General features: G+C 54.4%; 3 protein-coding genes across 3 annotated transcripts; 1 reads left to right on the plus strand and 2 right to left on the minus strand.

The window, feature by feature from the left end:
- Positions 1–282: 282 nt before the first annotated feature.
- BBK36DRAFT_1169654 (hypothetical protein) lies at positions 283–4,751 on the minus strand (the record flags this gene model as incomplete). Its single annotated transcript, XM_024895344.1, has 5 exons — positions 283–728; positions 830–2,199; positions 2,284–4,006; positions 4,155–4,517; positions 4,586–4,751. The coding sequence occupies 5 exons, from the start codon at positions 4,749–4,751 to the stop codon at positions 283–285; spliced, it is 4,068 nt and encodes a 1,355-aa protein (XP_024749294.1).
- A 3,408-nt stretch (positions 4,752–8,159) lies between these two features.
- Positions 8,160–9,446, minus strand: BBK36DRAFT_1203289 (hypothetical protein; the record flags this gene model as incomplete). Its single annotated transcript, XM_024897262.1, has 2 exons — positions 9,246–9,446; positions 8,160–9,158 (listed from the first exon to the last, which is right to left on the minus strand). Exons 1-2 carry the CDS (start codon positions 9,429–9,431, stop codon positions 8,160–8,162), a joined length of 1,185 nt encoding a protein of 394 aa, XP_024749295.1. The 5' UTR covers positions 9,432–9,446.
- A 2,099-nt stretch (positions 9,447–11,545) lies between these two features.
- On the plus strand, positions 11,546–12,096 carry BBK36DRAFT_169140 (hypothetical protein; the record flags this gene model as incomplete). The annotated part of the gene is given in 4 exon segments (XM_024897819.1): positions 11,546–11,563; positions 11,580–11,901; positions 11,915–12,029; positions 12,064–12,096. A coding segment is annotated over 1 exon segment (183 nt), but the record flags the coding sequence as incomplete, so codon positions are not given.
- Positions 12,097–15,566: the final 3,470 nt, after the last annotated feature.

Genomic DNA, 15,566 nt, shown 5'->3' on the forward strand with positions numbered 1-15,566 from the left:
GTTTCATTGCATGGTTTTTGGCCGGTTAGGAACTTTTCGGACATGAGCGTCATGAGGATATAAAATGGGCCCATGATCTGGAATGAGAGAAAAGAGAAAAATTTTCAACTGGCGTTTCTTCTTTCAAATTGCCGCCTACGAGTGTTCTTGGTGACTTGGTGTGAACAATTATCTCATCATTGCTAAACTGGCAGCCGTCTAGATCTTCTCATCTACCTCAAGTCCCGAACTCCATACTAAAACAGAACCACAGTACATCCAACTCAGCAACAGCAAGAAGAATCAACCCCTCTTCACCGGAATCAGATACTCAACCACGGCCCCCTGACCATTCATCAAGCTCCCCCCGCCCCCCTTCCGCTGAGCCTTCGCATCAGGAACACGATACGTTATCTGCCCGGCCTTGGAGTACGTGCCCCGATACTCCACCGGAACGACGGGCTTCGGCGGCACTCCCGTCTCGCCCCTGGCTATGGCGAACAAGTCAGGCTTCTGCTCCTCGCCCAGCAGCAGCAGCTTCTTGTGCAGGGGGGAACCCTCGGCGCGCTGCCTCTTCGCCGGCCGACTCTCGGGGATCAAGTGCTCAGGCACAGCCGGCAGTGCAAAGCGATGTGAAACACCACCGCCGCTGGCAGCAGCGGGCTCGTTGTTGTTGGACGACGAAGAGCCAAAGGCGGCTGCTTTGAGGACATCTCCCCAGGTGCGTTTCCTAGCCGGCGGCGCAAGTCCTGTATTTTCATTGTCAATCATCAGTCAATCTCCATTCTTTCAACGGAGCAACAGATCAAGGGCGGGATGGGAAAGGTAGGTAGGTAGGTAATGAACTCACGCATCTTCATCCTCTCCTCAAACACCCTCCTCTGCAACGGCGTATCCCCCATCCAAAACCCCTCCCGCCCGGGCACAAACCTGCGCTTCCTCTCCGCAACCTTCCAGTACGGCATCTCGGCATCCTGCTCCAGCTCCTCCGCAAAGGTAGCAAACAAGTCGTTGCTGTTGTTGTTGTTGTTGTTGCTGTTGTTGTCGGCGGCAGCAGCGCTCGTCCTCTTCTCCGGGCCCCTCGACGCAATGGCCCGCTGCCTGCTCTCGGACTGCAGGTGCACCGGCCAGTTGTTGATGTCCCAGAACAGGTGGACCGCCTTCTTCCTCGACGGGTGGGCAAACGTCCAGACGGGCTCGCGGCGCATGGTCGTGAGGTTCTGCGCCTCCGCGGCGAGGGCGTCCTGCTTCTTCTCGTCCTCTGCCTGTTCCTCGCGGAGGCGGACCCGCAGCGCCTCGATGCGAGCTCCTCTGGCGTCCCAATTGGCCGCGTCGCGCCATATCTCGTCGCTCTCCTCCCGGAACCTGTCCCGCCAGGGCGTCGGATCCGCGACCCTGTACCGCGTGACGTAGCTGTTGTACGGCAGATGCAGCGGCCACAGCATCGTCTTGTTCTCGGCGGCCTCGCGCACGAGGTTCCTCCTCACCAGGTCGTAGGCAACGCCGTCGCTGGGATACTCCTTGTCCGCCCACTCCTCCCTGTGCCGCTCGTACGCTTCCGGGTCGGCCATCTTGACGACGTCGGCCCAGGTCATGGTGATGCGCCAGTCCCTCGTCTTGGCCTTGTTCTTGTCCCGGTCGTTGGGCCGCTTCTTGGTGTCGTCTTCCCAGTACTGGAGGATGGCGTCGAGGAAGCTGCTGTTGTGCTCTCGCACCCCGGCATCTTGCTGCTGCTGCAGCTTCCTCTCGTCCTCCGCGTGCTGCTTCTGCAGGGCCGTGAGGGTCTTGCCGAGACGGTATCCCAGGCAGAAGAAGAAGTTGGCCGTCTTGTCGCGCCACTCGGGGCTTCTTCTTCTTCTTCGCAGCATCGTCGCGGGGCCGCCCTCCTCCTCCTCCTTGATGAACTCGTGGAGGGAGAGGACGTCTTTCCGCTGGGGCATGTCCGGGGGGTATACGTGAAAGTCCTCGGAGGAGGCGGGCACGGAGACTTTGGTCGAGATTGTGTCGATCGAGGCCACGCTTGCGTCGTCGTCGTCGATGTCGTCTCGCATCTTCTCCTTGCCCTTGCTTTCAGGCCTTGTCCGCGAAGTATAGGAGGTAAACTGCTGCTTCGTCACCAGAGACGACGTCTGAGGCTCAGCTTCCGGCCACTTGACCAAGTCTTCGGGGTGAAACTCCGTCTCTGGCCGTCCAAACATCAACTCCCCATTTGTCAGATTCCTATAAAGCCTGCTCCTCGTTAGCTTCCTCTCTTCTCACAGAAACATCGAGCAGCAGCAAAGGTTGGGGGGGAAAACCACCCACTTCAAGACCTTCAAATGGTGCAGCTTCGGCGCCAGCACTCTCACCTCCCTCTCCGTAAACTCGTGCCTCTTCACCGGTCCACGACATCCCACATTCAACTCCTTGAGGAAGTGCTCCATCGTCCTGGGCTTCATGTCGCTGAAGAGCGAAACGGGGCTCATGTCGCGCATCATCTGCGTCACCCTGGAAAGCAGAAGCTCTCCTCTCTTCCCAAGCGGCGCTTCCCCTTCCTTGAGCGCGTGTGGGCGGTTCCGCGAGGGCTGGCAGATGTACTCCAACCACGCCGCCTCCGTCGGCCGCACGTTGGCAAGGGTCATCACTCCGTCGTCGTCGGCGTCGTCAAACTCGTGCTCGCCAAACCTCAAACTCGTCTTGTCGATCGAGGATCCCGCCACGCCCTTGCTCACGGCCGTCAGGAGATCGACGATGAAGCCCCGAGGAGCCCGCTTCGCCGCCCGCTTCAGACCCTGGTGGATCTTTTGGCAGCGTCGCAGGAGCTCGTACGTCTTCTTCATCTCGAGGTTCATCAGGTCGGGCTGCACGGGGCCCTTGTAGTTCTTGGGGAGCTCCATGACGGGCTCGTCGCTGCCCATCCAGAGCTTGTGACCGTACGACTCCTTGATGGCGTGCTCCCTCGTCCACTGCGCCCAGCGCAGCTCCTCGTGCTTGTAGAACTGGTAGGCTCTGGTGTAAGCCCACGGGTCTCGCGACTCCTTTTCGGGCGGGTGTGCCAGCCTCTTCATGGCGTAGATGATGCCCGCGTCGGGTTTCTTACTGCTAGCAGAAGGATGAGGATGAGCAAGGGAAGACGAAGAAGAAGAAGCACGCCCCGAGACGTCGTGACTGGAAGCGTCCTCAGCACTACCCTCCATCACCGGTCCAGTCACTCTATCCCGGGGCCGCAGTTCAATCTCAGGCCCGGGAAGCTGCGGCAGCCGGGTGCTCCTCTTGGGCCAGAAGCCCGTCGGAAAGTCGACGACCAGCTGCGGCGCCCCGTAGTGGTAAGTTTCAAAGATCCAGTGCGCGCGCAGCATGTCGAGGGCCTCTCGGAGGTCGCGGGTCCAGTCCTCCTCGCCCTGGTGCTTGGACCGCAGGTAGGCACAGTACTCGGCCAGCTCGGCAAACTTGCGCTCCCAGCCCGGCGTGCGGTCGATGTCGCCGTCGGCGAGGAAGTTCTTTGCCCGGGCGAGCTGGACCCTGGGGTCGGCGATGAGCCAGCCCTTGTAGTAGTTCTGGAGGCGCAGGTCGTTGGAGGCGACAACAGCAGCAGCACCTGGCCGTTTGTCTGTGTCGCTCATGGGCTCGGGCGCGATGCTCGAGCTCTCAGGTTTGCCCTCGTCCGCGTCCGTGGACTCGTCTGGCCCAATGGTCATCTCCAGCTCGATCCCCGTCCTGACCGGCATCTCCGCGAATACCTTGTTCTGAAACGCGCCTTGACATCTTTGCGACATGTCCGATAGATGGGCGAAGCGTCGAGCAAAGGCCTCCTTGAGCTGCGGCGCCATGTTGGGCATCTCGTGGAGGAGACTGCCGATGGACTCCTCGCCGAGGAGCGTGTCCATGTATCGGTACAATTTCTCTATAAACTCGAGCTCCGGGAGAGAAAGTGACCATGCTGGTGCCCAAAAACGGGCTGAGTCGCTGTAGAGGGGATCAAACCCGTCAAAGGCGTCTATGGCTTCGGAGAGTGCGTCTTTTGATGTCGGGTTTGGCGAGCTCGCTCCTCTCTCCAATGTCACGGTATGCTCAACATCACCGTCTTCTGTTATTCCTCCGTGTCAGCCATTGCAACCTTGCATCAGGAGCGTATTGAAAATGAAAAAAAAAAAAAAAAAAAAAAAACAAGCGGAACTGGGAGTTCTCGACTTCACCTTTGACCACGGGCTGCCAGCTCACTCCTCCAATCGTCGAGAACCTGCTCTGCAGCCTCTCGTCAAGCGCAGCCTGCAATCCTTCGACGGGCACCGAAGAAGATGCTGCCGCCTCTCGATGAATCGCTCCGCCGATGGCCTCCTCTGACTCTGTCTCTCTGAGATGCGGATATCGACAGCCAAACAGCTGTGAAAAGTGTCGCCGGCAAACAGCGTGCTCCTCGAAAAAGCCGTCCAAAACACGGTCCTCCACAAGTGTGTTCAAGCGCTGCAACAGGTCGCCGGGCCTTCCAGGGGCGCCGAGCTGCTGTGCCTGCGCGGGAAGCTTGTCAAAGTTGCAAGACAAGGCTTTTCCTATTCTCTCTAATACACCAAATCAAACCATTACACATTTGGTCTCTTTCCAAGTCTAGAGGGGAAAAGGTGCTTACCGAGAATGCCTTCAACGCGATCCAGGAGCTCGAGCTGCAAAGTCGTCCCCGCGGTCGAATCTCTTGTCGTCCCGCTGTCCGCCGTAGGTCCTCGCAGGCGAATCATCAGACCCGGCGAGTCGTCGAGATCCATTGCCACCTCTGTGGCCGGCGGGAGAGTCGACATGGCCGGTTTGATGCCTCCAGTGGTATATAGGCCGAAGTGGCTCGGGTATTCTTCTTCTGCTGCTGCTGCTGCTGCTTTCCTGCTTCCTCGTGTTTTCAGCCAAGTTGCTTCAACACTTTCTTTTTTTTTGCAAAACCACAGATTGCCGACTTTCACAAAACTCGTCCAAATGGAAATGGGGGAAAGGGGAAGAGGAGCAATCGATGTTTTATCGGGCTTTTCGTTTCCCTCGCCTTTGATGATATTCACCGTCTGCAAGAAACTATTTTTGGCAACAAAGTCGTGCCTTTGTGTGCCCCTATTCCGGACCATTTTGAGAAAGCACAAAGGTGTTCCAGAATTGGGGCCACCCGCGTCAAAGGCAGCTGCTCTTTGTTAAATCTCGCTCTAGATGAAACAAGTGTATAAGTATCTCGAGAAATGGGATGTGGATATCAATGACTCTCTTCTAAACCCAAGCATGGGTGCTGGGAATCGCGAGCGATACTCATCTATCATTTGCAAGTTGTGGCTGCGGTTGCTTTCAACGCAAATTGAATAGATGCAGCCATCGGCAGATGAAGCATCACTTATACAGTTCCCCTTGATGAAGTGGTAGTGTCATTCATTCATTCTCGAGTGAGCTCGAGTTTTACGTCTTCTCATACGGATGTACATCCAATTCTCAGCTACTATAGTTCTTCCAGAACATGTCTCCCCATGAGGGATGCTGCCTTCTTCGCACCACGTCGAGACTCACGCAACATTGCTGCACAACTTGAAAGGATCTGAGATGGTCCAGCCTCCAATTCATACATATACCACCTACCTCGCGTTCATCTCCAGGGTGATCCAAACCTCGAAAAGAACAAAGCAGGCAACACCACGGCAGCCAGCAATCAAACCCCCATCCCAAAGCCAATCATCCCTCAACCAGCCGCTCGAACCCAAATCCAACCCCGTGAATACGCACAGCCAAAGACCCCCCCTGTCACACAAAGAAACTCACCATCCGCCACTCAACCCTTTCTCTCGTCAAACCACAACAAAGGAAAGAATCAAAAAAGGCACGGATCCCATTACTCAACCCACCAGAGCAAACATACATCCCCCCCCCCCTTTGCCTACAATCCCCCACATAGTCACATATCTCGCCCCTTTATCATCGCAAACATCAAAGCATGTTTTTCCAAATCGAAAGAATTACATAGTACCCTCTCCACCTCTTAAATCTCCCCCCGCCTTACAGCTGCTCCCCCAGAAACCAAAACCTCGTTTCGTTCCGTTTCGTTCCGTCTCGTTTCACGTCAAATCACATGATGCCCCCTTTTTTCAAAGTCAAACCACCTGCTTTTCTGTTCTTCCTCCTCCATCATCACAGTAGCACTACAAAACTCTTTGGCAAAAGTGTACGTCCATCTCTTTGACTGTTTCCATCAATCTTATCGTACCGGCTTTTGGTGGTTGGTCTGTGTTCCCCTCCCCCCCTTCGTCGTCCAACGCCCCCCCAACCTCTCGCTCAAGCCCAATCCCAATCCCCCATCCCTCTCCCTTTCTTCCTTTTCCGCGACGTCCCCCCTTTCAACAAAAGACCAGACATACCAACCTCGCCAAAACCTCACCACATGCTTCATACAGTTTCTTTGTTTCCCCCCCCCCCCCATCCCCAAACTTACAATCATGCAGGGTCCCCCCCATCCTCCATGGCATCAGGTCCCCCCGCCGTCTGTGCACCAACAGATCAAATCATTCTCAACCCTCACTCCCAACATCCCACCCTTCAACTTCCTTCCTTTCCCACTACATACATCCCCCCCTCCTGCTTATAGCCTACCGTAGCTCAGTCATAACCAACATCTCCAGCATGAAAAGGGTCCAGAAAGAAGAAAGCCTCATTAAACTTGTTCCCACGAAAAAACAAGCTCCAACAGTCAAAAGATGCCCCCAAAATCGCCGAGATTAAAAAGGTCCTTCGTATATACTAGTCACGTCGTATGCAATACCACTCACACTACCTCTGTAGTTACCTCTAGAGTAAAATCTCACCTGTAGTAACCAAGCCAGTAGGTAATTACACTAAAAAGGACATACGTAGGCAAAATCAAAGAGATGGAGCAACAGCAAACCATCGCCAAGGGCCTCACGTATACTCAAGTTCATCACCAGCGTCATCCAACAGTTACAAGGAACAAGGCCAAGTTCTTGCCGTCATCGCTCGCCAGCTGCAGGCGCGAAACATTCCCATACAACTAGCTGTTATTACCACGTTACATACAAGATGGAACACGACAGGGCCTCGTTCTACCAAACCCGTCCAGAGCCACTTCAAAGCACACGCACTTGCTTCTTGTTCAATGAACCTTTACTTCTTTTTTTTTGTTCTTTCTTTCTTTCTCTTTTGTGCCCTGCTCGCACTACCTTTATATGTACAGGCCGAGGAGGAGGCTGATAACCGGGCGGCAGCCCATGCATGCATGCATCACCATGCGCGCATCCAATGCCGCTCCTTCGACCGACCAACAGGCGGCAACAGCACCTTTTGTCCAAATCCCTTCATTCCGGAAGAGAGCGATGGGTATCAAATCCGTCCGCCGCCTTTCCAATCTGCTTTTTTCGGGAATTATACCCCAACGGCCTTGCCATGCAACAAAGCCCATGTTCTTCCTCCCGTGTGCCGAGTAGAGATTAGCTTCGAAAGTCGAGAAAAAAAAGATGGTTGAAAAAAAGAAAAGAAAAAAGGAGAAAAAAAGAACTTCCGGCTGCTTCTTGCACCTGCTTTCCACCGCGCCGCTCCGTGGTATCCTTGAGACGTTTTTTTCTTCTTCTTCCTTCTCCTGGGGGCCACTGTGCATTCTGAAGAGTCCCCGTTCTTCCCCGTTCTCAAAGCTGGACGATTCCCCCCTTCAACTCCTCTATCCCCCCTCAAATACTATATCCACCGCAACGTAGAGCTCCCTTTTGATCGGGGGCCGCGCAACTCCTGGATAACATGTAGGCGTGCTCCATACCCGTGGAAACCACGCAAAGTGCCCAGAAGCGCAGAAGCTGAAAAATAACAAAAAAACATGTTAAATAAAAAACGATTCGAGGAAAATTGGGTATGATCCGCGTTCCATTTTTTTGGTGCCATAAGAGACTTGCTGAAAGATTTGACTGCGAAGACGAAAATTTGAACGAAGAAGAATTGGAGAAAAAAATTGGAATTAAAAATCAATCGCTAAATGCCATGACGTAGATATGAGACAGATCATTCTGAGAGTGACCATCAGGTTTGAATGTGGTTGCTTGGAAGACTGAGAGTCCAAAGCCATGACCTCGAAGTTTGAAACATGAATGTCCCTTTCATCCGCAAGTGAATGCGGACAAAAGGGAGAAGAAGCGTGTACTGAATTAATCGACCTATGCCAAACGTATGTGCCACCAAGTCTCCTATTGTTGGTGGATTCCGTGCTGGTTCACAAAGGCAGCGTACTGCTGCACGTGTTGGGGATATGAAGAAGGATGGCTCTGGGGAGTTGGCGTGACTGGACATCGGGGCGGCAGCTGGTGGTACGAGTCCACCTTTGCCGTGTTTCCGTAGGCGTTGTCGGGGGTGATGGGAGGCGTGAGGTAGCCGTCGAACCCGGTGGCAGCGCCGTGGCCCTTCTGGGGGGTGCTATAGATGTCGGAGTGTCTTGACACAGGCTCGGCAGGGGGCGACTGGGGGTTGGCCTGGAGCCTTGCCATCGCGGCCTGCTCGGCCATGAAGTCGGCCAGCTTCTGGGACACCTTGGACAGTGACGATGACGAGTACTTGCGGGCCAGGGTCGGCGAGGGCTGGTTGAGGTGCTGAGAAAGGGTCAAGAGCGTCAGGTTCTCGGTGTGGTCCCAGTCGCCGTCATTGATCTCGGGCCTTCCCAGAATGGCTCTGGCCAAGGCTAATGAGGAGCGAGCCATGATGGAGGACTTGGTGGAAACAAAATCGCGGTGGTACAGGGCAATCTCGCAGAGGTAGGCGGCCATGTGCTCCACCTCCTTGTCGTCCTGCTCCTCGGCAGCCATGAGCTGGGTGAAGAAGTCGACAGTCGGGTGGCCAATGGTCCATTCCAGGGTGTTGAGGACGTGCATCTCCATCTGAGTGAACATGCCGGCGTCGTACAGGCCGCAGCACATGTTGTTGAGTTCATGAATTTGGGGCACACGGTCCTTCTTGTCGCCGTACTTGGCCGCGATGAGAAGAGCGGCACAGCCGACGAGCTGGTAGTGCTGCTTGTACACCACACGGCGTGAGCAGTACCGGTCCAGCAGGTTGACGGTGAGGAACAGCGTCTCGGGCAGCAGGGCGAAGGCGGCGTGGGCCTCGATGAGGAAGTCGATGAGGTACGGGCGCATAAACCATTGGATCTCACGTTGCATATCGATGAGGTTGGCATCAGGAAGAGTCTCGTCCTACTCGGAGGTTAGCACAGTTGGACAACGAAAAAAAGGAGGGACAATCCAATGCCAGGTCATCCTGAGCCGTGGAGGTCAACATGCCTCCATGTGTCGCATATGCTTCATGATGTCTCCCAGATACTCCTCGCCGGCAAGACGAGAGAGCTCGCAGGCAATGGTCTCTTGTCGGCTGCGCGCGAGCATCTTGGCGGTCTCCCGGGCTCGAGTACTGGACTGGGGCTCATCGGTCTCGATGAAGAAGTGTTCGTCAGGCTGAGCGTAGGCCATGATGTCGGACGAAGTTGGCGAAACAGGTGTTGTTGAATAATTAGTTTTTTCGGCGGTGTTATATGTCTAAAAAGAGTGACGGCAAGTTCTCCAGGAAGCTTTCGGTGGGAGAGACTATTGAAAAAAAGAGCGAGCCTTGGGTGTATCAAGGAGTGAATACCACCCTAGGAATTAAAGTATTAAGATATTAAGGAGCGTGGTGAAAAAACTAATGGAAAAGAGTGACTGTGGCTGGGAAGAAAACCGGGAGCATGTAGACTGAATATTCAATCGAAAATGCGAAAGGGACCGCGGGAAAAGGGGGGCCGTTCAAGGAAGACCAAGGGGACCGAATCGACTGCTTCTAATAGGAAAAAATCAAAGGCGTTAGTCTCATGTGTGCCAATAGAAAGAGGAAGAAAGAAAAGCCCGATATGGAAATGCGATCTGGGGAGAGAGAGAGGGCCAAGACATGGAGGCGGAAAATGATGCGTCGCAAGAGAGCTTTCCCCTGAGCTGGGCTTTGGCAGAGCCCACCCGATTCGCTCCCTTTACTCAATGGAGGGGGTTGGCTGGCATGGAAGCGCACGGTGGATTGGCACGAGGGTGCGATGGACCGAGCAGGGGGGAGAGAAAAGGTCTCTTACCGCCACGTACGAGGACACAAGGGACAGGATGGTCAATGAGACACCTCGGGCAATTGGCGGGATCAACGAGTTAACGTCTCCCGCAGAGCAATGCACCGAATGAGAGGCAGGTGGTCGAGCGCAGCTGTGGAGATCTGCTGAGAATGCGGAGAGCGGGCTCGGGTATGCAGCTGTCAAGGGAGCGCACATCAAAAGATTAGATTATGCTGCCGACACTGGCGAATCTCGAGAGCCTGGTGGGAGGAGAATGAAGGGGGGAAGATGGCAGGGAAAGGAGATGGAGATGGAGAAATGGAGATGGATAAGCAGGAGATAGGAAAAAGAGCTTGGTCCTACCTGTTGTCACACTTGAACACCTTGAACCTGGAGGGCACCGAAAGGCGGTGGGAAGAAGCGATTAAATCATACGAGGTGAGCGGAAAGGTCAAGAGGCTGACTCTTTAAGCGGGAAGCTGGCGAGAAAAAAAAAGGTGAGGAGGAACTGAAGGTCAGGTCCACACAAGCACCTCAAAATCCTGCCGATTTGGAGACGAAACTGGAGCCTTTTGGTGAATTGGATCGAGACAAAGCGATTGAAGCCTGTCTACGATTGGCAGTCTCGGAAAGATGAAATTTTTTTCTCCTTCTTTTTCCTTTCTTCGTCGTCTATCCTTCTCGGTCTATCGTCTCGTGGGTGGCCGGAGAACGAAAAAGGGCGAGAAAAGAAGCGGTTGGCGAGCCAAAGTGCTGGAGGAAATTCCTTGTCGCTAGAGGTAAGGAATTCTGGCTACTCGAAGGGGGCCGGGCGAAGAAAGAAGATCGAGGGGAAAAAAAGAGAAGACAACGAGGAGGGCAAGAAAGAATAAAAGAATACCAGTGAATAAAACAGAGAAATACCAGTCCTTGATTCACTTTTATTCCTCTCCTCTCTCTTTTATCCGTCTCGGAGCTTCTCCTTGGTCGCTTTATAAGAGGGCCGTAGAAGAAGGGGGAGCGCTGGTTCTTCAAGCGGCAGCCGGTCGGGGGGGGATTCGATTCTCCTCGGTCCAAGGCCAAAACTCCAATTGCGACCGTGTCTAGGGGTCGGCAGAGGAAGCGGTGGAATGGATGAGGGAATGAGTGGATGGGGGAGAGAGAGGGGAGGAAGAGGAAGAGGAAGAGAGGTGGGATAAGAGGTAGGAGAGGATGGAAGGAGAGGGCGAGGACAGGCCGGGCGGTAGTTTTAACTGGACAGGGCGCTCTCTCGGGGCTCTGGGCGGGCTCTGGCACAGCGCCGCTCAGCACAGCTCAGCACAGCTCTACCTTAGCACAGCACTGGAGCGAGTGCAGCGCAGCGGGTGAGGGTACGAGCTGAGCGGTACTGTGTACACGAGCCGGTGCAGGTACCTGCCCCGTGCGACAGGTACCGCGCTGCTAGCACTGCAGCCCCCCCTGTCGGTCGCGGTACTTTGAGAGGTGCGTGTTCCTCCGGTCCCCAGCCAAGGTATCCTTTACCAGCTGTGCCGTCTGCCGCTGCGCCTGAGCTCCGTACCGGGTACGGCAGGGTCGTACGTAAGGTACCAGCAGCCCGCAGCGTGGAGCAGCCTGTGGGAGCAGGCCTGGGAGTCGGAAAGAGCATGGAGCAGCAAAAGATGGAACCCGGACATGGGACATGGAACAAGGGACATGGCATGGGAGCATCAAGCCATCCATGGAGCCTGGTCCTGGCCTTCAATCTTCTCAGTGGTTCAGCGGTTCCAGAGCCCCAGCCGGCGGCCCCCAGCGCAGTCTCTTTTTTACTTTTGGCGGCCTTTTCCTGCTTTTCCTCTGGGCTTCCCTGCGCACCGCGAAGTGTGTGGGCTGGGACGGCTACAGGGGGGAGTGAGCAACAGGGCCGCCGAGGGCCAGAAGGGGGGCGTGCGAGCTGGCTGAGAGGGCGAAGAGGCGCTCAATCAAATCTCGAGATGGGCAGGCTCCCCCGTGCATGGCGGAAAGTATCAGCACGGCAATATGGCGAGGTGGTCAGTGGTGGTTTGAAGGGAAGGGAGGGGGTGGCCGTTTGTTTGTCAACGACGGCGGAGGAGGAGGCTTTTCCCACAGGATCTGGTCTCGTACAACTACCTACTGTACAGTGCTGTAGGGCAATTGTTTACATAACAACTTAACTTACTTGAAGTCGCTAGACCGCGGCCTAGATGCGCTGCCATGCGCTGCGCGGCGATGCGATGCGTGTTGTATCCGTATCCCGTGGATGCGGTACGGGGGACGTGTGCGTGGCGTGTGTGCGTCAAGGTCGTGTTTGCGAGGCCGGGCGAGGCGAGGAGACAAAATAGACGCGCACAAACTCACAATAAAACTCCGGAATCCGCACAAAATAGTACCGCATCTACATAGCGAGCTGTGCATCTCTACGTCGAGGGATCAGGCCGAAAAGAAGGCGTCGGCGAGGCAAGGCAAGGCGACTCCAACACAACGCCAAACGAGACAGGGTCTCCTCCTACCTACCGACACACTCACTACTCCCTACATCGGGCTTCACTCAAGGCACTTCAAGATCATCATTCGCTCGTGCGGCAGCAGATAGTATGTACAACTACATGCTCCCCCCTTCGCTGCGCCGCTTTCTCAATTTCTTCTGCAGTCGTTTGGTTTGATTTGATGGCCCTCCCATCAAACGTGCGTGCGTGTGTGCGTGGAGGTGCTTCCTGACAAAGGCGGTGTCGCTGCTGACGAGGGCTGTGGTATTACACTGGAGTTTGCTGCAGGTTGGAAGATTGAAGGTAATAATACCTGGACCGACCACCAAGCCCTTCTCATTCGCACGCTGAGATTTGCCCGGAACAGCCCCCTTTTCTCCCCACGGCTCCCTCTCTAGGTGGCATTTTGGAGTTCCCACGCAAGGCAGGGATTCGGCCTGGATTTCGGCGACGGAGCGGGCTGGCGTTGGTGATGGCGATTGTTGCTTTTTCCGATTCTTGAATCCCGTTTTGCAGAGTCACATACTCCATCCGTGCCTGGCCTCCTATCCGCCGACACATGACGAGATCAACGAAATTGCAACAAACACCACCAGTAGGTACGATACTAATAGCTTCAACGTTAAAAAGCATCTCAAGTTGGCCATCAATCTGTACCTCTGGACATGTACAAGTACAACAACTCCTCGGATAAGCAGTCCCCCCCCCCCCCTGTCTGCTTCTAATGCGGAGTAGTGCCTCATGCATATGCATACATTAATTACTGCCTATCAACCTATCCAGGCATATTCCAGCAGATATTGGCTCCAACTGTGGCTTGAGCACCGCCCAAAAGCAGATGCAATCGGCACCCACGCCAATGTACGATATCGTCATGACTTTTTTGAGCTTCTTTCAATCGTTTTTTTCAGACGGTGAAGCGGCCGCCGAAGGGGCCTCGCTGCGGATTACTGCCACCATCAAGACTTCAGCTGAAAGCGTGGGTCGGTGATGTTGATGCCAGGGAGCTTGCTGTCTTGTTGATGTTATTTGCAACAAAAGTGTTCAGGCCCATCGCTTTGTTTGTTTGTTTTTTCCGGGTCCCGAATCGGGCCTCTCTGTTCGCCGGGCAGATAATACGACTACCCCCGTGCCGGTTTCTCTCATCATTGCGCGTGCGTTGCGTGACAAGCCAGAGCTTGTGCCAGCCGCTGCTCCATCCTCTGAGCCGACCGGCCTCTCAAACGGTAAACACCATCTACTACAAGTACTAGTCCAGGCACCTGCAGGAGAAGATATCGGAAAGCTTATTATTGACGATTATCTTGTGACGAGAATTTGACTTTTGCTGGATCGAGGTGGAGGATGCATCTACTACTTTTCGAGGAGTGGATCGGCACTCTCCTCTTTCAGTTCGAGATGCCTAAATTCTGACATTGAAAGACAGCGATGATTCTTCGTTCAATACCCAGGTATAAAGTTGCCAAGTATAAGTAGAACAACCTCTGCACGTGTCCAAAATCAAAGCTCCCAACACCAAGCAAACGCAAAAAAGATCAACCCTTTGGCACACCGACCAAACGTGCCCAGAAACAGTCATATCACCAACAGCCGTCGCTTATGCTGGAACGTCCACTGGAAACGACGCTCCCCCATACGAAAAGAAGAACCGCCCTTGTCAATCCCGCCGCGCCGAGCGGGAAACCCTGATGCGTCAACACCAAAAGAAATGGGAACGAGACGCGCGCCGCGCTGCTCGCACCGAACCAATGGTTTACCGACGTTCGTTTCGCGCAATGTTTGGCGGCAGAAAAGATGGGCGGTTTGTGCCTGGATCTCTCTGCGTGGCACGAGGGCGCATCGCATCTTGGATAAGGTAAGGTAAGACGGGTTATGTACATAGTTGGAAGAAGAAAGGCATGTGTTCACAGAAGAGGCAACGAGCTGCAGCAGACGTGCAGTCGGCGGATGCCACTTTGAGAACAGATTGCGGAGATGCTGCCTGGACGTTCGGCATGGGGTTTTTTTTCAATGTCTCTTGACCGCGCTTTTCGCCTCGACGTCTCTGCATGCAGGTCTGAGGATTATCATCCTCTCCGCGTCTTACAGATGACCTCCAAAATCATCCCCCAAGCTGCGATACTACAGTACATGTAATACTCCCAGGCAGCGTGTGTCGCCTTGACATCTCAAGCTGTCTGCCCATATTTCTCAGTTTGATGCTACTGGAAATAGCGTCAACCGCTATTATCGCGACATTTCGGCTTATATGCCCCGTATCCTCACCCATAGCGCCAAACCCCCCATCTCCAACTCGGCATGCCCACAGTATCAGCACAAGCCCATCCGCTGCCTCGAAATCAATCCCCCTCATCAATCAGTAGAAAAGGCCACGACGGCGCAATCTGTAGTTGAGCAGTGGCTGCAGCCCGGCGCTGAGAACGAACTGAACGCCTTGACGGAAGGGCCCCGCCACACTTTCAAGGAGGGCCCGCCGCTCTTTTCCCTCTCTCTCTCTCGTGTCTCCAGCCAATCAACCCGTCCAGACGCGCTTCTCTTCTGCACGACTTTTTTTGGGCGGGAAAATCCATCTTGATGCATGCATGTCATGAGCACGAAGTGTTGGTTCTCCTCACACCAGTCCAATCAATCCGGCCTGCCGGGCTGCTTGTGGCTTGTTGTGTGTGTGTGCGTGTGTGTGGGAAAAGGGCTGCCTCTTGGGGGCCGTGCTGTTGCATTTTGAGCTGGTCACTTTGCATCCCGCGCCTCTGGTTGGTGCTTGGGGTTTTTGTCAGACAATATCGAAAAGGGAGGACGACTCTCCTGCTTGTTTTGGTGTGATAGGATCTCATCAGCTTGTATGCGGTCCTACATGCTGCGTTCGGGTCATCTGCTGAGTATATATATATATAGTACATAGGTAGTATATGTGTAAAACTGAGGCTGAACAAGACCTCCAATCGACACATTTGAGCCAACAGTCGTCGATGATAGACTCTCTCGGCATGCCACCAATCATACCGAGTATACATACAGTACATATCACTTCCGAGTCGGTCTTGATTGCTTTCTTTTCCAGAAGAGTTGCCAACAAC

This window comes from Trichoderma citrinoviride (assembly GCF_003025115.1).
Source record: "Trichoderma citrinoviride strain TUCIM 6016 unplaced genomic scaffold BBK36scaffold_8, whole genome shotgun sequence".
Lineage (NCBI taxonomy): Eukaryota > Fungi > Ascomycota > Sordariomycetes > Hypocreales > Hypocreaceae > Trichoderma > Trichoderma citrinoviride.